Genomic DNA, 26,607 nt, shown 5'->3' with positions numbered 1-26,607 from the left:
CTTGCTTGTTAGTAAACTACAATGTCCTGCTGGAACTTCTCAGTTGGAGTAGTAGTGCCGCGTGATATTTTAGCTTTAGCTATAATTGGATATTAAAAACTTGGTTTATATATCCCTTAAAACTAACATAAGTTCTTCTAACTTGTGTTCTGAGTTACATAAGCACTTTCCTTTCCCAGTTTTTAAAAGAAATCCATTTAAACTCCCAGAATCATCTGCTGTGGCTTCTCCAAAAGCTATTTTATGCTGATCTCTTACATTAGTTTACCACTGTTACTTGTATGCTATTGTCCACTTTTGAATTCCTTTTTTTAAAAAACATAGATGATATTTTTGTCATTTTGATGGAGTATAAGAGTGATATCCTCTCTAGGGTTTGGCCTGCCTGAATGTTTTCGGGCTTCTTGCAAATGAGACTTTGCCTTTAGAAGGCTCTATCCAGATCCTTGCCCAGACTTTTCTCTGTTGTTTCTCTTGGAGCTACAGATGCAAAGTCAGGTTCTGACATTTGCATCCACTTGCATTCTTTTAGGGCTGTTGTTTTTTTATTTTATTTGTATTGGTATTTTGAAGGATGTATTTTTATTTTTGGAGTTTAGAAATTCCTTCTGCTCAGAGACATTTTGGTAAATATAGTTATTATCCTTTTTCTGATTGTTTCTTTTCCTGTGTTTTCCCCTGGAATTTCTTCAGGTATAATATTATATCTCCAGAATCCATCATTTGTGTTCTTAACTTGTTTATCTTCATTTCCATTTTTCTTTTTGTACTATCTTCCATGTTCATTCTATTTCCAAGCCTTATTTTAAGGTCCTTTCTTCCTTTTTTTATTTTATTTTTTATTTTTTTTTTTACATTTTCACAATTTGGGAACCATGTTTTTAATTTCTCAGTACTCTTTCTTTCTCTCTGATGGTTTCTGTCATTGTAGGCTATTCTCAGTTTAGATGTAATAGTCTTAAAAATATGTTTGAGGATGTTAGAATTATATTGATTTTGGTTTCTTAGCATTTACTTCTAGTCATCTTGATACTTATACTTTATGCTATTGATTTCCTCAAATATCTGGTGTTTGTTTTCTGTTCCATGTATAAACGTGAAGAAATAGTTTGATCAGCACAGGTAGCTAATGTGAATTTACTCAGCTGATGAGAAACCTGTCCTCTATTATTCTCTCCCACAATGGAAAGGCTCATTCAAGGACAGTAGGTAAATTGGTAAGGAAACATACATAGATTAGAAATATAACAGGCTTCCCACCAGAACCCACAAAGATTTCCCTACTCATTGCTATGCTTGAAATGGTCATTATGCCTCTGACTTCTGTTTGATCTTGCTGATTCTGTATCTTTCAGAAATTACTCAAAATTTTTCTTCTGCTGAGGTGCCTCTTTCCAGGAGTATTCTCCTGTCATTATATATTTATACCTTTATGTTTTGACACTGATTTTTTTGGAGTTAGGAGAGATACATATTTACCTCAGACTAGAAATGTCAATTCTTTTTAGCTTTTTATTTTGAAAAATTGCAGACTCACACAAAAATAAGAAAATCGTATATTAATCCCCATGTACCCATTTTCAGCTTCACCAGTTATCAACTCAGAGCCAATACTGCTTCCTTTTTACTTTCATCCATTTCTGCTGAGATTATTTTGAAGCAAATTCATGATAAATTATTTTCTTTGTAAATATATTGTTATGGATCTTTAAAAGATGTGGTCTCTTTTTCTTAACCTTTAGTATGAAAATTTTCAAACAAAATAAACACCAATATAATTTTTACCTAGATTTATCAGTTAACATTTTTGCCTTGTTTTATCTCCTCCTATATATATATATTATTCTGAAATGTATTTGAAAATAAGTTATAAACATTATAACACTTTCCCCTAATTACATTTCTTCTGAATAAGGACATTTACTCACCTAACCACAATACCATTATCATGCTAAGAAAATTTATAGTTATCCATAATATCTAAATCCACTGTACTGTAAACTTTCCCAAAATGAGACAATATTTTTAAATAAGAAATAACTAGCCAGGTACTATGGTAATCTCACTGGTAATCTCAGTGAGTGAGGAGGCTCAGGCAAGAGGATCACTTAAGCCCAGAAGTAAGCAATATAGTGAGACCCTGTCTCTTAAAAAAAGAAAAGAAAAGAAAAGAAAAAAAATTAGGCATGGGGGGGTGTACCTGTATTCCCAGCTACTCAGGAGGTTGAGGTGAGAGAATCACTTGAGCCCAGGAATTTGAGGCTGCAGTGAGCTATGATGGTGCCACTGTACTCCTGCACTTCAGCCTGGGCAACACAGCAAGACCCTATCTCTTTAAAAAAAAAAAAAAGAAAGAAAGAACTAAGTTATTATTGGAAGAGGTTATAGTAAGGAACCATATCCACAAAATATGTACATGTAATAGTAATCATTTAAAAATATCTCCCCCTAATTTTTTACTTAAAACAGTCTCAAACCTGCAGAAAAGTTGAGAGTATAATATAGTGAAAACTTGACTATACTTCACCTAGATAAACCAATTATTAACTAATTACCACATTTGCTTTTTCTACTGAGCTATCTATTCTATACCCTTTTGCTGAACCTTTTGAAAATAAGTTGTGTAAGCATCATGACACTTCGGCATGTTTCTCCTGAGAACAAGGTTTTCCTTATATTGAGATGGTATTATTTAGGGTACACTCCAAATTGAAATTTCTCCAGATGTTAAAAAATGTATTTTTTTCCAAGGCATTGTCCAATGAATGATGTCACAGTATGTTCAGTTCTCATGTCCTTTTACTTTTCTCTAATCTAGAGCAGATTCCTGCCCTTTTTGTCTTTCCTGAAATTGACATTTTTAGTCTAGAGAATCTGAACCTGTCTGATTACGTCAGCATGGTTGTTTCATGTTAAACATTATTGGCTGGTATACTACATAGGTGATGATGCTGGGTTTTCATTTCAAGGGTATTCTTCCCAACAACTTCACTTATCCAGTGTTTTTAGCATCTACTGATAATACTTTGTCTCAATTAGCTCTCATACTGGTGGTTGCAAAATGATGATTTTCACATTTTCTCATTCCTTCTACATTTATTAGCTGGCTTTCTCATACAAAAATGCTCTTATATAGCTGCATTCATTCCCTTATGTTGTTTTGTCATAAGTTACATCTTTGTACATTGTATGCCCAATAACATAGATTTAAAATTACCATTTATGCATTTGTCTTAAATTCCTTTAGGAAGAAAAAACTGGAGTTCCAAACCCAAATACAAAATGCTGGCTTTTGTGCTTATATAGTTAACCTTTACCAGAGATCTTTATTTCTTCATACAGCTTTTAGTACTAAGATCTTTTCATTTCAACCTGAAGGATTCCATTCAGTATAATATTTATTTCCTGTAGGGCAGGACTTGTAATAATGAACTCTCTCAACTTTTGTTTATCTGGAATGATATCTTAATTTCTCTTTCCTTTTTGAAGAATAGATTTGCCAGTTTTACGATTCTTAGTTGGCAGTTTTTTTGGTTTTGTTTTTTCCTCTTACAGTACTATAAAGATGTCATCCCACTGCTTTCTGGCCTCCATGGTATCTTTAACATTCATTGTTTTTATTTGGCTTTTGACAGTTTGACTATAATGTGCCTTAGTGAAATCTCTTTGAGTTTTATTCCTTGGAGTTTGTTGAGCTTTCTGGGTATAAGATCTGTGTCTTTAATAAAGTTTGGGTAGATTTTAGCCATTATTTCTTTAAATATCTTTCTGCCTCTTTCCCTCTTCTTCTGGGACTCCTGTAATGTATATGATAGCCCACTCAAAGGTCCATTAGGGTCTATTCATGTTTTTTTTTTTTCTTCTTCTTCTTCTTCTCCTTCTCCTTCCTGTTCTCCTCATACTAAATTGTTTCAGTTATTCTGTCATCCAGTTCATGAGTCTTTCTGCTGTCTGCTCAAATGGGCTATTGAATCCTCTAGTGAATTTTTTACTTCACTCATTTTATTTTTCAGCCTTATAATTTCTATTTTTTTAATATATAACTTCTAAGTTAGTTTATACATTGTTTTCCTCATTTCCTTTAGCTTTTTGTCCATGATTTTCTTTACCTTTTTGAGCATATTTAAGACAGTTTATTTAAGGTCTTTATCTAGTCCAATGTCGGGGCTTCCTCAAGGAGGGGTTTGTTTTTTTCCTTTGAGTGGGCTATATGTTCTTGTATCTTTTAATACCTTTTACTTTTTTGTTGAAAACTGGACATTTGAATAATGTGGTAACTGGAAATTAGATTCCTACCCTTCCCCAGGGTTTGCTGTTTTTCATTCTTGAAGGCTGCATTTGTCTATTAGTTTAATAGCCTTTCCATACTATTTCTGTAAAGACTTGTTTCCTTGTTGTGTGTGGTCTAAGTCTCTGTTCCTGGGCTTGTATTGAGCTAATGTTTTTACAGAGATTTCTTTGAATACCAGTTGCTAAAAAGAACAGCAAACAAACAAAAACCCCACTTCTCCCTGTGTTGGCAGCTTGGCTCTAAGCTGAGGTGCTCTTCAATGCTTACTTAGCCAGGCTCTTTATAGCCTGCTTTAGCCTTCACATCCTGATCACGCTGAACATAGAGGTCTGCCAGAGGTGACAGCTTAGGTCTTCTTAAGGCTTGTGGGTTTCCATCCTGCCCTAGGTATATACATTGCTTTCCACATTCCCCAGTATCTGGGGTTTTTTGAAAGCTCTGATTTCACAAAGAATCTTTCCCCCAGTTTTATTCCCAGGCTTCAGGTAGCATACTGTATATCTCAACCATAATCTTTTGCCCCAGGTGGCTGCAGGTAATTTGTTCCCCTTACAATATTTTCAAACAATGCCTGTTTCTTTTCTGCCCTAAGTGAGTTCTGAGTTAGGTGAAACAGAAGCGAGCGTCTTACATCTGTTCTTCAGGTAGTTCCCACACAGGTTAGAACAGACAAACACAATTTTGTGAATAAGGTCTGCTATGATCCCTCCAGAATCAAGGACCAGGGTCCCACACTTGGAGCATGGGCTGCCATCTCAAGGCTGCCACCAACCAAGGAGGGTTGGGTAACCTAGGAGGGTTGTAGCAAATAGAAATGCCACAAAGCTTTCCTATCATTTTGAAGCTGTCTTTTTCTTGATTCAGCATTCACTTGGTTGCAGTGAGCCTTTGACCTTCTTAGAGTTGTGACAAAGTTTATTCTGACAGTTCCTGCTTGTTGTTTGATGTCTCCGAGAGGGCCCTGAGCATCATGCTGCCCAATTCTCCATTTTGCTGGCATCACTCCACTTCATTAATCTTGTCCTCTTATTTGTTCAGTATTTTTACTAATAAACTTTTCTGCTTTAGAAGAGTTTTAGATTTATGGAAAAGTTGTGAAATAGTAGAGAATTCCCATATACATCCCCACAGACATAGTTTCTTCTGTTATTAACATCTTAATACAGTACATTTGTCACAACTAATGTGACAATATTGATTTATTAAGTAATGACTACTTTATTGAGATTTTCTTAATTTTTCCTTAATACAATTTTTCTATTTCAGGATATCCATATTCTATTTAGTTATCTTGTCTCCTTAGACTTCTTGACTGGAACAGGTTCTCAGACTTTCTTTGTTTTGATGACCTTGATAGTTTTGAAAAGTATAAATCCAGTGTTTTGTAAAATGTCCCTCAGTTGATATTTTTCTGCTGTTTTTCTCAGGATTAGACTGGGGTTAGAGTTTCTTAGAGGAAGACCACAGAGGTAATGTGCCATTTGGTAACATCATATCAAGGGAAAATGCTATCAACTTGACTTATCACTGTTGATATGTTACTGTTAGTTACCTGGTTGAGATAGTGTGGTCACATTTCTTCACTGTAAAGTTACCCTTTCTTCCTCTGTTTTCATACTATATTCTTTGGAAGGAAGTGGAGAGTTATACCTCCTTGATGGCAGAGTATCCACATAAATTGTTAGTAATTCTGCATAGTAGATTTATCTGTTCTCTCCCATTTATTTAATCATTTATTTATTTTTTATTTATTTATACATTATCATATATTTATATTATGAGTAGTTTAGATTTAACCCTTCTAATAAATGTCATTGTATCTCATTTTGGTATCCATAATGGCAAATGATATTGAATGTTTATTCATTATTTATTTGCTGTATGTATGTCTTTGTTTACGTGTGTTCAGATCTTTTGCACATTTTTCAAGTGGGTTGCTTGTATATTTATTATTGAGTTTTGAGAGTTCTTTTGTATATTTTGGATATAACTCCTTTATTAGACATGTGTTTTGTAAATATTTTCATCCAGTCTTTGGCTTGTCTTCTCATTTTTGTAGAAGGGTCTTTTGGAGAACAAAATATACATTTGATGCTATACATTTCCCTATATATGCTACTTTCTCAGCATCCCACAAATTTTGAACACTGATATTTTCATTTATATTTCATTTAAAATATTTAAAAATTTGAGACTTCTTCTTTGGCCTATAGATTATTTATAAGTATATTGTTTAGTTTTCAAGTTTTAGAGGGATTTTCTAGCTATTTCTTGCTTTATTGGTTTCTGTTCAATTCCATTGTGGTCTGAAAACCTACTTTGTATGATAGCTATTTCTTCAAGTTCATTAAGGTGTGTTTTATAGGCCAGAATATGGTCTATGTTGGTGAATGTTCCGTGTGAGTACAAAACACTGGATTTATACTTCTCAAAACTGTCAAGGTCATCAAAACAAGGAAAGTCTGAGAACCTGTTCCAAGCAATAGAATGTATATTTTATTGATTAGAGTGGGAAGTATTTTATAAATGTCAGATCAAGTTGATTGATAGTGCCATTCAGGTTATCTATATACTTACTGATTATCAGCCTGCTGATCTATCAGTACTGACAGAGGAGAGTTGAAGTCTCCAGCTGTGGTATAGATTTCTAAGCTTTCCTTTCAGTTCTGTTTTTACCTTATATATACACTTTGACAGTCTTTTGTTAGATGCATACATGTTTCAGATTTTGTTTTCTTCTTCGAATATGATTTTGAAACCATCTAATTAGCTCTTAATTCCAGATATTTTATTTTTCAGCTCTAGAATACCCATTTTATGCCTGTATATATATATATATATATATATGTATGGTCTATGTTGGTGAATGTTCCATGTGAGTACAAATAAAATGATAGAATGTATATTTTATTGTTTAGGGTGTGTGTCTATGTATACATGTATAATAGGTCCTCAAGACCATACCCAGGTCTAATGATTCCCTGGGACGACTCAGCATATAGTGAAAAGAGACAAAGCAAAATCAGCAAGATTCTAAGTCTTCTCCCAGTGGAGTCTCACAGAACACACTTAAGTCCTCTAACTGTGACATATGACAACATATCTGAAATGTATACCAGGGAAGCTCAGTAGATAGTTGGTGTCCAGAATTTTGATCAGGGGCTGATCACATAGGTACTCTTGGCCTGGCACATACCAAAATTCTAGACTCCCAGAAGGAATGCACATATTTTGCATAAACCATATTGTTTACACAAACAGTTCAGGCTCAGTGAGCCATTCTTATCAGAAAATTATAAGAACCCCCCTGAAATCCAAGTTTCCAGATGCCAGTCAAACATGATCACTTGCTATCCTTTCAAAGGATAGCAGTTTCAGGCCTTCTCTATTAACCCTTTTTCTGTACAACACACATACCATACACTGTTGAACTTCTCCCATCTTCTTGTTTATTTTCATATTTTCCTTTGTTTTATGGAACATATTAATCATTCATTTTGAAGTTCTTGTTTATTAATTATGGTGTCTGGGTAACCTATGTGTCTGCTTTTGTAATCTGTTTTTTTTCTTGGTCCCTTTTTCTTTACATACCATGAAATTTTTTACTAGATGCCAAATATTGTGTTTAAAACCAAAAAAAATTATTAAAGGCTCCAGAAAATGATCTCTTCAAGCATAGAGGATTCAGTCTTTTCTCTGATGGGCAGATAGACTGCAGGGCAGTCACTTTAATCAGTCATGTGTTGAGTGTGATCAGGGCCTGTGCCATATTCACCTCAATCCCGTTATTTATTTTAACAACTGAAAGTATTAACTTCCTTGATGAAACTTGATAATGTAAAAGATAATGTGAAAGAACTGACTTTTCCCCTGAAACTCTAGTCTACCTTTTACACACTGCTACTTCCTACGATGTCCAATTTAATAACTGTGAATATATATTTCTTCTTTCTTTTTTTTTTTTTTTTGAGACAGAGTCTCGCTTTGTTGCACAGGCTAGAGTGAGTGCTGTGGCGTCAGCCTAGCTCACAGCAACCTCAAACTCCTGGGCTCAAGCAATCCTTCTGCCTCAGCCTCCCGAGTAGCTGGGACTACAGGCATGCGCCACCACACCGGCTAATTTTATATATATATATTAGTTGGCCAATTAATTTCTTTCTATTTATAGTAGAGACGGGGGTCTCGCTCTTGCTCAGGCTGGTTTCGAACTCCTGACCTCGAGCAATCCGCCCGCCTCGGCCTCCCAGAGTGCTAGGATTACAGGCTTGAGCCACCGCGCCCGGCCTATATTTCTTCTTATCAGGTCATAAGCACTTTGAGAACAGGAACCATTTTGTTTTCATCAATACCATTCACAGCATTTAGGACAATTCTAAGCCCTTAGTGGAAACTGAATTTGTACAAGATATTTTGTATTATTCTTTTATTTATTTATTTATTTTTGAGACAGAGTCTTACTCTGTGCCATGGCGTCAGCCTAGCTCACAGCAACCTCAAATTATTGGGCTTAGGCGATCCTCCTACCTCAGCCTCCCAAGCAGCTGGGACTACAGGCATGCGCCACCATGCCCAGCTAATTTTTTCTATTTTTTAGTAGAGATGGAGTCTTGCTCTTGCTCAGGCGGGTCTCGAACTCCTGAGCTCAAATGATCCAATCCACCCACCTCAGCCTCCCAGAGTGCTTGGATTACAGGCGTGAGCCTCCCCATCCAGCCTGTATTATGCTATATAGTATAGCACAAAGGGAGATATCCTATATGTCATTTTTCAGTAAACTATAAAGAGATTAGTTCTCTTAAATCTTTTCTACATTATTTAGTTATGACTACTTCATATTGATAAGGAATATACTGTTACAGGAACAAGTGTCATTCACGGATGTATGTGTGGACTTCACCCAGGAAGAATGGTCTCTTCTGGACCCTGCTCAGAAGATATTATACAGAGATGTGATCCTGGAAAATTATAGCAACCTTGTCTCTGTAGGTAAGGATTTTTTCCCCACATGGCGGCCAATAGCATCCATTTCTTAGTTGCTCAAACATATGAATGCCCTGTAGTTTTCTGATTTGAAGCTTGAGATTCAAGGCTCTAGGATGACCAATACCTTTTGGCCCCCATGAAGAATGTCCTCTTCCCTCCTTAGGGATTGGTTCATTTGTGTACCTTCCTTGAGCTCCTGGAGCTATATCTTTCTTCTCTATCATTTTTTTCTGCTTTTGAAGCTTTAGCCCAGTCCTGTGTTATTTTCTCTTAACAGGGCATTGTGTTACTAAGCCAGAAGTGATCCTCAAGATAGAGCAAGGAGAAGAGCCCTGGATCTTAGAGAAAGGATTCCCAAGGCAGTGCTATCCAGGTGAGTTAGTGAGTTCAAGGCAGATGAAAGCCAGAGGAAATTAGAAAATAGATCATTGGTTTAGGGTTTGTCACCTTTGCAATATTTTTAAGAAATTTCTACTTTTAGTCTCAGACCTTTGGAAATAACGAGGGATACTTGGTCCACATCCCTATTACCTTGTCATTCCTCCATACATTACTCTCACTATAATGCTTTTCCTTTTCCTTCGACATTTTCAGAATGACTTACCTCTTAGGCTTAGTGGGCCACATATAGTCTTGGTTGCTGTTGCTGCTGTTCGTTTTTCTTACTGTTTATTCCTCTTTTTCCTTCTCTTCCTCTTTCTCATTCCTCTCTCTTTCTTTCCTCTTCCCTACTGCTACTTTTTCCCTTTAAAAATGTAAAAATGTTGTTAGCTCAAGGGCCATTGCCTTGCCGTCATAGTTTGCCAATCCCTTTTCTAGAGTGTGGTTGTATATAGGTCAGAGTAGTCCTGGAACAGTACCACCTTTAGAAGGCATTAAATTCCTCCATTAGAGGAGATTGAGGAGGAGCAACTGTGCACTATACAAAAACCAGAGAGTCTAATTCCCAGGAGTCAAATAAGGTGCATCCTGCTGTCCTAATGCTGCCTTAAATGGCAGCAGTGGGCTCACTGTACGAAACCTCTTACTGGTCTCTTCATGATCTCATTGTTATTTTCCATTCAAAACCATCTTCTCCATCTCTTTATATTCTCTCTCTTCACTGATACCATTCAAAAGCAGAATTATGTGTTTTCTGATTCCTAACTTGATCTCATTCTTCATTAGTTATTTTTCTTTTTAACCAAATCATTTGATTTATCATCACTAGCCTGACAAAGGAACCTATAGTTGCTACTTAATGAATGAAAATCCCCTTTTATTGACTATTACATTGTGGTCTTATTCTGCCTGTCTTAAAATTTTTTTCTTTCTGCTCTGGAGAATTTATATTAAATAAACCCCATCCTATATATTAAATTTTGTTTATATTTTCTCACTTATATGAAATTTTCATTCTTGTTTTCTTTGCCTTTTTTCAGATAATTAATATTGCATATAAAATGTTTAGACATTGCATGGTGCATGGTAATGGCTTATTGGTGGTATTTCACTTGTTTTAAGTTAGAGCTCAGTGTTTTACTATAAGTTAAATTGTTCATATTGTATGACTGAATTACTGGTGGTTGTATGCCAAGAACTCAGGCCTGATCATATGGCTGCTGATTAGGGGTTCTCTATTGAGATTTTTGTCTCTAAAAAAAAAAGGCCCTTTCTTACTTTGCCTAAATCTGGTATTTTGATAATTACTTTGTTGATTGTCTGGGGAGCCAGATTTAGGAGAGGCCATTCTTTTTCATTCAGTCAGATAGCATTCTGTGATACTCTTTCTACATGCACATTCCTATTTTTGTCCTCATGTATAATAGCTCATCAGGTGCAGGTTGGAAATGATTTGCATGCACATTACTATGAAGAACCATTAATGTACTGCCTCCTCAGTGGGGTCAGAGGAGACAAGACTGTAGTAACATCTGCCAAGAACCAGATTCTGGTCACAGCAGAGGCTGTAGCATTGAGCAAGGTATTTATTTTATGTTACAATGAATGATATGGGCAGTAACTTCTAAAGGACAGAGAAAGTGGAGCCATGAAGTGGTAGGGATGCTGTAGATATTATTTGTTTTATTATTATTGTTTTTTTTTTATTTCAGAATATTATCAGGGTACAGATGTTTAGATTACATATATTGCCCTTGCCCCACCCAAGTTAGAGCTTCAAGCATGTCTATGCCGCAGACGGTGCACATTGCACCCATTAGGTGTGAATATACCCATCCCCTCCTCCCCCACCCATCTGCCGGACGCGTGATGAATGTTATTAGTATATGTGGGCTTAAGTGTTGATCAGTTAATACCAATTTGATGGTGAGTACATGTGGTACTTGTTTTTCCATTCTTGTGATACTTCACTTAGTAGAATGGGCTCCAGCTCTATCCAGGTTAATACAAGAGGTGCTATATCACCATTGTTTCTTATAGCTGAATAGTACTCCATGGTATACATATACCACATTTTATTAATCCACTCATGTATTGATGGGCACTTCAGTTGTTTCCACATCGTTGCAGTTGCGAATTGTGCTGCTATAAACATTCGAGTGCAGATGTCTTTTTGTAAAGAATGTTTTTGTTCTTTGGGTAGATGCCCAGTAATGGGATTGCTGGATCAGATGGTAGTTATACTTGGGTCTCTTTGAGGTATCTCCATATTGCTTTCCACAGAGGCTGCACTAGTTTGCAGTCCCAGCTGTGTATGAATGTTCCTATCTGTCCACATCCACACCTACATTTACTGTTTGGGGACTTTTTTGATAAAGGCCATTCTCACTTGGGATACGTGATATCTCATTGTGGTTTTAATTTGCATTCTGATGATTTGAGATGTTGAGCATTTTTTTCATACGGTTGTTAGCCATTAGTCTATCTTTTAAAAGTTTCTGTTCATGTCCTTTGCCCACTTATTGATAGGGTTGTTGGATTTTTTCTTGCTGATTTTCCTGAGTTCCATATAGCTTCTAGTTATCAGCCCTTTATCGGATGTGTAATATGTGAAAATTTTCTCCCATTCTGTAGGTTGTCTATTTGCTGTCATGATAGTTTCTTTGGCTGTGCAGAAGCTTTTTAATTTGATCCGATCCCATTTATTTATTTTTATTGTTGCTGTGATTGCCTTTAAGGTCTCTTTCATAAATGTTTTTGCTTACACCATTGTGTATAAGAGTTTTTTTGACATTTTCTTATAGAATTCTTACAGTTTCACACCATAGGTTTATGTCTGTTATCCACCATGAGTTAATTTTTGTGAGAGGTGAAAGGTGTGGATCCTGTTTCAGTCTTCTATATGTGACTATCCAGTTTTCCCACTACCATTTATTGAATAAGGATTTTTTTCCCAGTGTATGTTTTTGTCTGCTTTCTCAAAGATTAGATGGCTATATGAGGATGGTTTGATATCTCAGTTCTCAGTTCTGTTCCATTGGTCTATGTCTCTGTTATTATGCTTGTCACAAGCTGTTTTAATTACTATAGCCGTGTAGTATAGCTTGAAGTCTGGTAAATTGATGCCTACCAATTTGCTCTTTTTTGCTTAAGATTGCAGGGTCTTCTCTGGTTCCATACGAAGCACAGTATTATTTTTTCTATATCTGTGAAAAATGATGTTGGTATTTTAATAGGGATTGCATTGCATCTGTAGATCATTTGGATAACGTAGACATTTTAACAATGTTGATTCTGCTGACCCATGAGCATGGTATGGTTTTCCATCTGTTTAAGTCCTCTACTATTTCCTTCCTCAGTGTTTCATAGTTCTCCCTGTAGTGCTCTTTTACCTACTTAGTTGAATATATTCATATGTATTTTACTTTTTTATTGCTATTGTGAAAGGTATTGCATTTTGATTTGGTTCTCAGTTTGACTGTTGTTGGCATATAGGAATGCTACCTATTTCTGTACATTGATTTTGTGACCTGAGACTTTGCTCCAGCCTGCTCCTCCCAGCAAGCACCACCTACTGACAGGGAGGTCACTCTGCACACCCTTTAAGTGTATCTACTGACTCATCATACTGGGTGTGGTCCAATCTCACCCACAAACACCACCTACTGGCTCAGGGACTTAACAGGGTATGTCATTAGTCAAACAAAAATCTAAAGGTAAGAAGCAACAGACTATCCAGATGGGAAGGAATCAGTGAAAGAACTCTGGAAGTCTGAAGAATCAAATGCAAAGCACACTCCCAAAAGGGAACACCAGATCTTTAGCAATTGACATCAACCACATTCAGGAAACTAAAATGACAGAAGAATTTTGAACATGGATTGTAAGAAAACTCAGTGATATGCAAAAAAAAAAAAATGGATAATCAATGCAAAGAAACCACACACACACACACAAAAATCCAGGACTTGGAAGAAAAATTCACTAAAGAAATTGAAATATTAAAGAAAAATCAAACTGAACTCTTGGAAATGAAGAATTTGTTCAAGGAATTGCAAAACACAGTGGAAAGCCTCAAGAACAGGGTAGATCAAATAGAAGACAGAATCTCAGGGATTGAAGGTAACACCTTTCAATTAAATCAATCAATCAATCAATCACAGAGATCGAACAGAGAAATAAAAGAGCAAAGCCTAAAGAAATGTGGGATTATATGAAGAGGCCTAACGTGAGAATCATAGACATCCATGAGGGTGAAGAAGAAAACACACAAGGTTTAGATAAGTTATTTGAGGATATAATAGAGGAAAATTTCCCAGGCCTTGCTAAAAATCTAGATATCCAGGTACAAGAAGCTCAAAAGACTCCTGGGAGAGTCATTGCAAACAGGAAGACACCATGACACACAGTCATCAAATTGACCAAAATAACCACCAAAGAGGCCCTCCTTTGAGCTGTAAGGCAAAAGAAGCACAGGTAAACAACAAAGGAAAACCCATCAGAATAACATCAGACTTCTCAACTGAAACCTTACAAGTAAGAAGAAACTGGGGCCCCATTTTCACTCTTCTCAAACAGAATAATGCCCTGCCTACAATCTTGTACCCTGCAAAACTAAGTTTTGTATATGAAGGTGAAATAAAGACCTTCTCAGACGGGCAAAGACTGAGGGAATTCATCAAGACAATACCTGCCCTCCAGGATTTACTTAAAACAGTGTTACACATGGATGAGCACAGTAAACATTCAGCAATGTAAAATCATCCAAAAGCTAAAGATCACAGACCAGCTACCACAGTGGCTCAAGAGAGAAAACAAAGCAACGAAGTTCAACTCAACAGGATGTACAGAAATCTACCCCATTTATCAATTCTCTCAATAAATGTGAATGGCTTGAACTGCCCACTGAAGAGACATAGGCTGGGTGAATGGATAAATACACATAAGCCAAGTATCTGCTGTCTTCAGGAAACACATCTAAACCACAAAGATGCATTCAGACTTAAGGTGAAGGGATGGAGAACAGTATTTCAAGCAAACGGAAGCCAAAAGAAAGCTGCCATGGCGTTTCTGATTTCAGATAACTTAGTCTTCAAATCAACAAAAGTGATGAAAGACAGAGGGTCACTATATAATGGTGAAGGGTACAATACAACAAGAAGACATAACTATTTTAAATATTTAAGCAGATAACTCAGGTGCATCCAGATTCATAAAGCAAATCCTACTTGATCTAAATGAATTGATAAACAGCAACACTGTAATAGCTGGAGATTTCAGAACTTCTCTGACAGAACAGGACAGATTCTCCAAACAGAAATTAAACAAAGAAACAATGGACTTAAACAGAACTCTGGAACAAATGGGTCTGACTGACATTTACAGAACATTCTACCCAAAAAACACTGAATGTACATTTTTCTCATCATGGAACATTCTCTAAGATTGACCATATCCTAGGCCACAATGCATGTCTCAAAAATTTTTAAAAATAGAAATTATACCATGCATCTTCTCAGACCACAGTGGAAAGAAATGAGAAATCAACTCCAACAGAAACTCTCTTCCCTACACAAAGTCATGGAAACTAAACAACCTTCTGCTGAACAATTACTGCATTAAGGAGTAAATCAAGATGGTAATCAAATGATTCTTTGAACTAAATGATACAGGAGACACAAGTTATCAAAATCTGTGGGACACAGCTAAAGCAGTCCTGAGAGGATTATTTATATCCATAAATGCCTACATCTAAAAGATGGAAGATCACAAATAAACAATCTAGTGAATCGTTTTAAAGGACTGGAAAAGGGTGAGCAAACCGGCCCCAAACCCAACAGAAGAAAAGAAATAACAAATATTATAGCAGAACAAAATGAAATTGATAACAAAAAACTATACAGAAGATTAATAAAGCAAAAAGTTGGTTCTTTGAAAAAATAAGCAAAACTGACACTCCACTGGCTAGATTAATGAGATGCAGAAAAGAAAGTACTCTAATAAGCTCCATCAGGAATGAAAAAGGAGAAATTACAACTGATGCCAAGAAGATACAAAATATCTTGTATGAGTACTATAAAAATCTATATGCACATAAACTGGAAAATGTGGAGGAAATGGACAGATTCTTAGAAACACACAGCCTCTCTAGGCTCAATCAGGAAGAAATAGAATTCCTGAACAGACCAATATCAACTACTGAAATTGAAATAGCGGTTAAAATACCTTCCTATAAAGAAAAGTCCTGAACCAGGCGGTTTCACACTTGAATTTTACCAGACCTACAAAGAAAAACTGGTGCCTCTCCTGCAGAAATTATTCCACATCAAGAAGGAAGTATTCCTTCTCAACACATTTTATGAAGCCAACATCACCCTGACACCAAAACGATGAAAGGATGCAACAAAAAAAGAAAACTACAGACCAATATGCCTTATGAATATAGATGCAAAAATTCTCAACAAAATACTAGCAAACCAAATTCAGGTACTTATCAAAAAAATAATCCATCACAATGAAGTGGGCTTCATCCCAGACATGCAGGGATGGCTCAACATATGCAAACCTATAAATGTAATTCACCCCATAAATAGAAGCAAAAACAAAGACTATACGATCCTCTCAATAGACATGGAAAAAGCATTCGACAAGATTCAACACCCTTGTATGATAAGAACACTTATTAACAAAATAGGCATAGATGGGACTTAACTAAAAATGATACAAGCCATATATGACAAACCCACAGCCAATATCATACTGAATGGGGAAAAATTAAAAGCATTCCCACTTCGAACTGGAATCAGATAAGGTTGCCCTTTATCACCACTTCTATTCAACATAGGGCTGGAAGTCCTAGCCAGAGCAGTCAGACAAGAGAAAGAAATCAAGGGCATCCAAATAAGGGCAGAAGAGGTCCAACTATTGCTCTTTGTTCATGATATGATCTCATATCTAGAAAACCCCAAAGATTCTGCCATTCGGCTACTGGAATTGATAGTGGTTTGTTTTTTTTTTTAATTAAGGGAAGCAGTAGTTCACTGAAGGATGTCCAGGTTCTAAGGATAGCCAAGGGTGGAATGCTTCTAGTTGAGTAAAAAGGTGTTTTGTTGGGAATGAGCTAATACCTGGCCAGAGTTGCACAGAGATACTTTTAGTGGACTTGCGGAATATTGGCTCGAACACTTAATGAGAATCAGTTGGTGTAAAGGTTTGTTTATCCTGTTTTGATTTGTTTTTGCCAGGATAATAACTTTAATCTGTTGGTCTTTGGGCCAATGAGCTCAGGGCTGTCATTCATTTTCTTTTTAGTGTGATTAACATCCCTTGGGGTAGCTACAATGAAGTGTACCCAAGAAGTTTTATGATAAAGTTTATTGAATGTCTCAGTACCATATAGAGAAATATGATCCTTATGGGCCTCACAAGTTGGTAAGAGCCCCAGATGAGGCTAAATGTTAAAGCAGAGAAACCTAGATATGAGAGAAAAACCTAGATATAAAATCAGATTTAAAAACCCAAATGTATAAGCAGACATAAATAATACAGTAATCAATCTAGGAGAGGATGAAGATGGAAACCATGCTTTGCCTCTCTCAAACCTCATATTTCTCAAATGTTTTTTCTATTTTCGTATAAAAAACAACTCTCTTGTTGAACTCATTCTCTATGAGGTTCTGTTCTTTGAATGAACAACTCAGAAAATCTCCATCCCCTGTTCATCATGTCTTGAGTTTATTTACTACAGCATATAAAAAAAGTATTCCTTGTCAATAAAATTAAAGAATATAGGGCCAGGCGTGGTGGCTCACGCCTGTAATCCTAGCACTCTGGGAGGCCAAGGCGGGCAGATCGCTCAGGGTCAGGAGTTGGAAACCAGCCTGAGCGAGACCCTGTCTCTACTAAAAATGGAAAGAAATTAATTGACCAACTAAAAATATATATACAAAAAAATTAGCTGGGCATGGTGGCGCATGCCAGCTACTTGGGAGGCTGAGGCAGTAGAATTGCTTGAGCCCAGGATATTGAGGTTGCTGTGAGCTAGGCTGATGCCACGGCACTCATTCCAGCCTGAGCAACAAAGTGAGACTCTGTCTCAAAAAAATAAAAAATAAAATAAAGAATATGTTAGATCCAAAGTACAGAACATTTCTTTTGAACCTAAGAAGTTGATGTTTTAGGACATTAATTTTTTTTTTTTTTGAGACAGAGTCTCGCTTTGTTGCCCAGGCTAGAGTGAGTGCCGTGGCGTCAGCCTAGCTCACAGCAACCTCACACTCCTGGGCTCGAGCGATCCTTCTGTCTCAGCCTCCCGAGTAGCTGGGACTACAGGCATGCGCCACCATGCCCGGCTAATTTTTTATATATATATCAGTTGGCCAATTAGTTTCTTTCTATTTATAGTAGAGACGGGGTCTCGCTCTTGCTCAGGCTGGTTTTGAACTCCTGACCTTGAGCAATCCGCCCGCCTCGGCCTCCCAGAGAGCTAGGATTACAGGCGTGAGCCACCACGCCCGGCCATTAGGACATTAATTTGATGTTCATGTGTAGAATAGAAAAGAAGCTTGTACTCTGGTGGGAATCCTAGCCCAGTAATTGTATTAGAGGATTAGGACTAACATCTGTTTTGTCTCTACCAAACATAATTCAGCCTCTGAAACCCTTTGTCTACTAATCTTTACTATCACTTTATTCATTGTTTATTGTCTCTGTTTGGCCCACCCCATTCTCTCTTAATCAGCCACTCTGGTTCGCTGTGTTGTGAATTTTATTTCACCTGTTTATTTCCAGTTTTAAAGGTTATTATAAAGTGTTAAATGTCAGTTTCCCCTCCTGTTTGTATTGCAGCATATTTGTGTTTTCCACTTAAACCAGAAGGATAAAGGAAATGTATACTTGAATTCAGCTCATGCCAGGAAACTGAGGCTAAAACAAAAGAATTGACTGTGTACTGGGGCATTTGTGTAAAAGTCCAATTCCATCAGAATGTATTAAGATTGATAAGATGTGGTTATTTTTCTCATTTCTAGAAAGTAAATGGAAAGTTGATGTCCTACTAGAGAACAGCCAGGAAAATCAAGATGAACATTTTTGGGAACTTATATTCACCAACAACAAGATAGTAAGTGTAGAAAGTGGTGATAGAGGAAGGAAAACTTTTGATCTTGTCACAGACCCTGTTTCTTCAAGAAATTTTCCCTATAAAATATGTGACTCATGTGAAATGAGTTTGAAAAATATTTCAGGCTTAATTATTAGTAAAAAGAACTGTTCCAGAAAGAAGCCTGATAAATTTAATGTATATGAGAAATTGCTCCTTGATATTAGACATGAGAAAATTCCTGTTGGTGAGAAATCTTATAAATATGATCAAAAAAGAAATGTTCTTAATCATTGCCAGGCTCTCACTCAGCCAATTTTTGACCAGCCTTTCCAGTATAATGAAAATGGGCAAAGCCTCCATGAGGAGGCAGCCTTTTTAACAAATAAGAGATCTCAGATAGGAGAGACACTATGTAAATATAATGAATGTGGAAGAACCTTCGTTGAAAGTTTAAAGTTCAACATATCTCAGAGAGCTCATTTGGAAATGGAACCATATGAATGTGGTATTTGTGGGAAGTCCTTCTGTATGGATTTAAGATTTGGACATCAGAAAGCTCTTACAGGGGGCAATCCTTATGAATGTAATGAATACGGGGAAATCTTCTGTGACAATTCAACTTTCATTATCCATCAGGGAGCTTACACAAAAAGGATTCCCCATGAATATAAAGTGAGTGACAAAAGTTGGGAAAAGTCAGCTCTCTTTAAACATCAGATAGTACACATGGGGAAAAAACCCTATGAATACAATGAAAATGGGAATAATTTTAGTAAGAAATCACATCTCACCCAACTTCGGAGAACTCACTCAGGAGAAAAAACCTTTGAATGTGGTGAATGTGGGAAAACCTTCTGGGAGAAGTCAAACCTCACTCAACATCAGAGAACACACACAGGAGAGAAGCCCTATGAATGTACTGAATGTGGGAAAGCCTTTTGCCAGAAACCACACCTTACCAACCATCAGCGAACGCATACAGGAGAAAAACCCTATGAATGTAAGCAGTGTGGAAAAACATTCTGTGTGAAATCAAACCTCACTGAACACCAGAGAACACACACAGGAGAGAAACCCTACAAATGTAATGCTTGCGGAAAATCCTTCTGCCACAGGTCTGCACTAACTGTCCATCAGAGAACACACACAGGGGAGAAACCCTTTATATGTAATGAATGTGGAAAATCCTTCTGTGTGAAGTCAAATCTCATTGTACATCAAAGAACTCACACTGGAGAGAAACCCTATAAATGTAATGAATGTGGGAAAACGTTCTGTGAAAAATCTGCTCTCACTAAACATCAGAGAACTCACACAGGGGAGAAGCCCTATGAGTGTGATGCATGTGGGAAGACCTTTAGTCAGAGGTCAGTACTCACCAAACATCAGAGAATTCACACAAGGGCAAAAGCTCATTCCACATCCTGAATGTTCAGAAACCTTCATACACCTGTCAAATTTGTTGTACAGTTAAACAAAATGAAATTAGAGAAAGCCAAAGAATACCACAAATTACTAGAAAATGGTATCTCATTTGAATAATGAAAACTTTCAAGAAAAATAAAAACTTTTCATTGGAAAATTTGTATTGAGGGAAAATCTATTCATTTAAGTAATATGGTAAAATCTTTATCTAGAATTTATGTTGTTTAGTGTCATTCCAGTTGTGATACCAAAATTTTATTGTAAACATAATGGACAGTTTTCATTTATACCCATATTTACAGTGGAATCTAAAGCTTAAAGTGAATGACAGCAGCATTAAGCACATGTGTGAGGAGCCCCTCATGTTTGTAGACCTTATGTGAGTGTGCTCATATAACAGAAATTTGGGTGTGCTTGATGTGTATATTATGGCCCAACATGGTTGTGAGGAAAAAATACTTATACTTAGTTTAGTAACTATTATGGTATATATTAATATTTTCCACACTAAATGCCATTGGTGTTTGGTGTCTTTATAAGTTGATACAATTGTATATGTACATATGTATGTGTATGTAAATATATTTGTTCACATGTATAATGATTTGCTACCTTCACCTCATACTGATTTAAAAGTGCTGTTGATTGTTAAAATTTCAGGAGTTTTGTGAGCCAGTTATTATACACAGTCATTATTTAAAATTATATAAATTTACAATTTATTCATATTAAAAACAAAGTTATTAAATATTCAACACTCATCACTTCCAAATTATTTTGCTACATTTTACTTTTATCTTTGTGGTTTAGGTTACTCATATTATTGAATCTGTATGGTGAAAATACTATATCTTGGAGTGCCACTGCACATCTCTTCCTGACTCCACATTCAGTGCTACCCTGTTGGTAGTTTAATGGGAGTATTTACACTATGGAAACTGGCAAAGTCTATAAATCAAGGTCTTCATTTTCTCAGAGAACCTGTTGTGAAATATTTACCAGCATACCACTGTGTATATATAAGAAATATATAGCAGATTTAAAGTACAAACCACATACCCATTTTTCTATTTCCTGACATAAATAAATGGCTACAGCCATTATTGCTGAGTTGCCTCTTCAGGATAGAAGCCAAAAAAATGTTTTTGCGAGGTTTTTAACTACCTCTGAATCAGTCCTATTGTAAATGCTACCAGAGTCTTTTTTTAGCTTGGCCAGTATATGTCTTAAGTGAAATATTATTTCACAGAGAATCATATCACATAACCTTTCCTGTTTCCTGCCATATATGAATGAGTATGGCCATTATTACTGAACTACCAGTTCAATAAACAAGTCAAACACTATTTTTTCTGAGGTTTTTGAGCTACCTCTGAGTTAGTTGATAATGTAAATGCTGTTAATAAGAATGATATTTACATAAATTATGTAAAGGTTAACATCAGTTATAAATAGTAATAGTTTGCTCTCTACATATAAAAAGTGATGGTATGTAATGAAATGTTCTTTTCATACTTGGTACTTCAATGTGCATCTATTTAGGCATGATATATGTAACTCTAGGTCTATGTAACCCAGAAACTATGTTTTTGTATTTAGTATTGTAGAATGTCATATAGTGTCTCTACCTCTTTTGTCCTTGTTTCCTACACTTCATTAGAACACATTGGTCAGCAGTTCTGAGAGACACTGCTCACCCAATGGCCATTCCCTATGTCTTCCTTGCTGAGCTAAGTTTTATATCTTTGTCCATCCTTCTCCCAGATGATTTAGGGGATAAGTCCAGATTAGTCACAGCTAATGGAAATTCCATTCTAATGCTTTTTTGTTGGGGTGAACCTGTGAGCAATGAGGTGTTGGAAAATATTCTACAATACTTCTGGGAAAGATCTCCCTGATAATACATTGTCAGGACATGAGAAGAGATTGTCTATCTTCTGCTGGACTTTTTCATGTCTGTATGTGATACTAGCTTACAGTTTGTAGCTCTGAAGGGCAGTAGCCTGAAGATGACAGTGCACAAGGTGGAAAAGCCATCTCAGAGGTGATGTTGCTGAGCTTCTCAGATCTCCACACTTGCTTTCTACTGGGACTTTGTATTACCGTGATAATAACTGTCTCTTATTTATTCTTAGGGCTGTCTGATACTTAGAGCTGAAGGCATTCCACCTGACACAGAAAAATTTTGCTAAGTGTTAATGTTCTATACATTGCTTTTGGGGAAAGAATTGTTTCTTTTGACAGGTTGATATAGGGATTGCTATTTGTATCAGCCATGGATCTTTCTGGTGGACAACAGAATTCTCTAAACAGATTTTAATGGCAGACTTACCACAGTGGTGCCTGACAGAAACAAGGGATATTGAAACACCTAGAGACTAGCGTCAGCAGGAAGCCATCACCATTCTGAGGCCTCAAGGGGCAAGGATGGAAGCAGTGTTACCTGACCCCAGCAAGAGCTGCTGTCATGGAGGAAGGGCCACTGTGTCAGAAACATTGTCACCACCAGAATTGTGGCACCAAATTGCCAGTGCCTCCCTTTTTGTGAACCCAACGAGATGCATCTGTAGGAGAGCCCAGGTGGGTTCAGAGAAAGGTGGAGAGAATCTGGGTAAAGTACATGGAGAATAAGTAGCACAGTGTTTTTCATTTCTGTAAATTCCTATGTAGAATGCTCAGAATTAAAAATAAAGTTATTCTGCTAGCTGAAAGTTAAGTGTTTCTCGTTCATTGTGCTTTTGTGTTGGCATAAGGAAATTCTCTTTGGAACCAAGCATTGTGGCAGGTATGTCTCCTTTGACATGATAAAGTAGACATTATTTGAAATTGCACTATTCTCATCTCTGGTGTTCCTTGTCATATGTGATAGAGGTAAGCAGCTTTATTTTCCCACATAGCCAGTTTTCCCTGCATTGAATAATTCAGCCCTTTCCTTGATTTAATATGGCATTTTTTATTATGTACTTAAATATGCACTGGGACTATTTGCTCAATGCAACTTTTCTACATTATTCTATTAATGGAACCTGTCCTTGTGATCATAGGGTTGGCATTTACCCTAGCCCTGGCCTCACATTTTGTATTGATCCAGGAATAATTATTTGTTACAAATAGGCCATTGGGAGGTTGTCGTAGATCAGATAGCTTGTAGCTTTGTTGCTGCCATCAGTCTTATTGAGAAAATACACTTGTGGTGTGATCTATTAAAAGACAGTCCTCAACACACACACACAAAAATGCTATAAAGTGCTATAAAGAAAAATGAAAAGTCTACAGCCATACCACCCTGAATGTGCCCAATCTCGTCAGATCTTGGAAGCTAAGCAGAGTTAGGCCTGGTTAGTACTTGGATGAGAGACCGCCTGGAACTACTGGGTGCTGTTGGTTTTTTTTTTTTTTTTCCTTTTGAGACAGAGTCTCACTCTGTTGCCTGGGCTAGAGTGCCGTGGCATCAACCTAGCTCACAGCAGCCTCAAACTCCTGCGCTCAAGCAATCCTCCTGCCTCAGCCTCCCAAATAGCTGGGACTACAGGCATGCGCCACCATGCCCAGCTAATTTTTTCTGTATATTTTTAGTTGACCAATTAATTTGTTTCTTTTTTTAGTAGAGACATGGTCTTGCTCTTTCTCAGGCATATCTCAAACTCCTGACCTCGAGCGATCCTCCCGCCTCGGCCTCCCAGAGTGCTAGGATTATAGGCAGGTAGGCTTTTTTTTTTTAATTAAAAAAAAAATGAAAACAGGAAAAGTTGTCAGAGGAATGGTGTGATTTTATATAGGATGGTGTCCTAGTCTGTGTGCATTGCTATAAAGAAGTACCTGAGACTGGGTAATTTACAATGAAGAGGTTTGTTTGGCTCATGGCTCTGCAGGTTGTATAGGAAACATGGCGCCAGCAACTGCTTCTGGTGAGGGCTTCAGGGAACTCCCACTGGTGGTTGAAGGCAAAGGGGGAGCAAGCATCACATGGAGAGAAACAGACAGATCCTTCAACAGAATGGCAGCAAGCATTCATGAAGGAACTGGCTCCGTGACCCAAACACCTCCCATCAGGCGCCACTTCCAACATTGGGGATCCAATTTCAACAATAAGGTTTGGAGGGGACAAATACCAAACTATATCAGGTGGATACAAAAAGAGCTCACTGAGGAGGCCACACGGAGGGTAGAGCTGTGTGGATGTTTGAGTGTGCCTGCATGTGTACATCCAGCACACATGCATGTGTGACCAACACCTTCATGTCAGTTTCTGCTTCATGAAACACTTACTGTAAGTACCTGCAATATACATTGATATTTTCTTCTGCATAATACTACATTTCATTTAAAGAAATACTTTTTCACACATACTAAACTGATTTCACTACCAAACATATGCCACAGGGCACTAGTGTTTAAACCAGGATGGGAATTGCTGGGTTATCAGTTTGTACTTTGTGAAATGACTAAGTAATCACTTCTAGTGCCTGCAAATTGTTTTCTGATTAACTGTTTCAAGCCTATTTCTGGAATTGGGCCTATTTTCTGTCTTCAACTCATCCTCCCTGGTCTGGTGTGCCCTGTCACTTCATACCCAGCTTGTAGTTGGCATGGAAGTGTGGAGCTGTTGCTTCTAGGAGGGTTCAGCCCCTGGGTATCCTTGATGCCCTCAGCCAGACACTGCAGCTGCAACGGCCCTGGACCTCTCCACTGCATCTCTGTCTGCCTGAGGAAGACTTACCTATTCCAAGTCCTGCATTTCTACTGAATCCTCACCTGCCACTCAATGACTGGAAAGTGCACAATCTCAGCCTCCTTTTATTTGAGGAACTTCACCTCACTTTTCCTAGCCTGCCCCTCCTGTCATATCTTGCATTCCCAGGCTTCTCTTTCAGATGAGGAACCGAATTCTCTCAGATACAACTTCTTAAGAGCAAGATCTCCTCAGATTCTTTGGGAGGTGAGAAGAGATTACTATCCAGTTCTCTCATGTCTCGAGTCCATACTTTGGGGTGGTCAATTCTCTCTCGGATTGGTTTCCTCATCTACAAAATGGGGGTAGTTATCCCATCTACCCTCCCCCCAATGTCCTCCCCCCGTGTTCCCCCATCCCTCACCCGTCCCCCCTCCCCCATCCCTCACCCGTCCCTGCCCCGCATCCTCCCCCCTTGTCCTCCCCCTATGTCCTACCCCAGTGTCCTCCCCTCCGTCCTCCCCCCCCCTTGCTCCTCCCCCCTGGGTCCTCCCCCGCATCCTCCCCACTGTTCTTCCCCCGTGTCCTCCCTGTGCTCCCCCCACGTCCTCCCCCCTGCGTCCCCCATGTCTTCCCCTCGTGCTCCCCCCACGTCCTCCCCCTGTGCTCCCCAGTGTCCTCCCCCCCGTGCTCCCCCGCGTCCTCCCCCGTGCTCCCCCGCGTCCTCCCCCCGTGCTCCCCCCCGCGTCCTCCCCCCTGTGCTCCCCCTGCCCCGCGTGCTCCCCCCACATCCTCCCCATGCTCCCCCTGCCCCGTGTGCTCCCCCTGCCCCATGTGCTCCCCCTACGTCCTCCCCCGTGCTCCCCCTGCCCCACGTGCTCCCCCCACATCCTCCCCCGTGCTCCCCCTGCCCCGTGTGCTCCCCCCACGTCCTCCCCTCGCGTCCCCTGGCGTCCTCCCCCTGTGCTCCCCCCACGTCCCCCCATCCTCCCCTGTGTCCTCCCCCGTGCTCCTCCCGCATCCCTCCCACATCCCCCTGTGCTCCCCCCACATCCCCCCGTCCTCCCCCCACCCTGAGTCCTCCCCCCGTGCTCCCCCCACGTCCTCCCCATGCATCCCCCCCGTGCTCCCCCCACGTCCTCCCCCACGTCCCCCCTGCGTCCTCCCCCCTGCGCTCCCTGCGTGTCCTCCCCTGTGCTCCCCCCACGTCCTCCCCTCATGTCCCCCCACGTCCTCCCGTGTCCTCCCCCCTGTGCTCCCCCCGCGTCCCCCCCACGTCCTCCCCCCGTGTCCCCCCCACGTCCTCCCCCCACGTCCCCCCACGTCCTCCCCCCATTCTCCCCCACGTCCTCCCCTGTGCTCCCCCCATGTCCTCCCCACGTCCTCCCCCCTGTGCTCCCCCTGCGTCCCCCCCGCGTCCTCCCATGTGTCCTCCCCCCTGTGGCCCCCCGCATCCCCCCGTGGCCCCCCCGCATCCCTCCGTGCCCCCCCGCATCCCCCCATCCTTCCACGTGTCCTCCCCCTGCATCCCACGTGTCCTCCCCCGTGTCCCCACCCCCGTCCTCCCACGTGTCCTCCCCCTGTGCTCCCCCACCTCCCCCCCACGTCCTCCCACATGCCCTCCCCCGCGTCCTCCCCCTGCATCCCACGTGTCTTCCCACGTGTCCTCCCCCCACGTCCTTCCCCCTGCATCCTCCCCCGTGTCCTCCCCCCTGTGCTCCCCCCACGTCTCCCCCATCCTCCCCCCGTGCC

General features: G+C 39.1%; 1 protein-coding gene and 1 pseudogene across 7 annotated transcripts in view; both read left to right on the top strand.

Annotated features, from left to right (window-relative positions):
- LOC105879011 (zinc finger protein 248) overlaps window positions 1–22,894 on the top strand; it is a 29,285-nt gene extending 6,391 nt beyond the window's left edge. For 6 of the 7 annotated variants that reach the window (XM_012778948.2, XM_012778946.2, XM_012778951.2 and 3 more), the window contains 3 exons: window positions 9,151–9,277; window positions 9,552–9,647; window positions 18,685–22,894. In XM_012778948.2, the coding sequence (XP_012634402.1) occupies window positions 9,151–9,277; window positions 9,552–9,647; window positions 18,685–20,186 (1,725 nt within the window). In that variant the 3' untranslated portion in view covers window positions 20,187–22,894. Of the gene's footprint in view, window positions 1–9,150; window positions 9,278–9,551; window positions 9,648–18,502 lie in introns of those variants that run through there. The other variant, XM_076010350.1, reaches the window with a different exon arrangement.
- Window positions 22,895–23,451: 557 nt separating this feature from the next.
- LOC142875697 (uncharacterized) lies at window positions 23,452–23,570 on the top strand (annotated as a pseudogene).
- Window positions 23,571–26,607: the final 3,037 nt, after the last annotated feature.

The sequence above is a fragment of the Microcebus murinus genome, chromosome 14, assembly GCF_040939455.1.
Source record: "Microcebus murinus isolate Inina chromosome 14, M.murinus_Inina_mat1.0, whole genome shotgun sequence".
NCBI classification, from domain to species: domain Eukaryota; kingdom Metazoa; phylum Chordata; class Mammalia; order Primates; family Cheirogaleidae; genus Microcebus; species Microcebus murinus.
The sequence above is the reverse complement of the archived record's forward strand: the minus strand, read 5'-3'. Positions and strand labels throughout refer to the sequence as shown.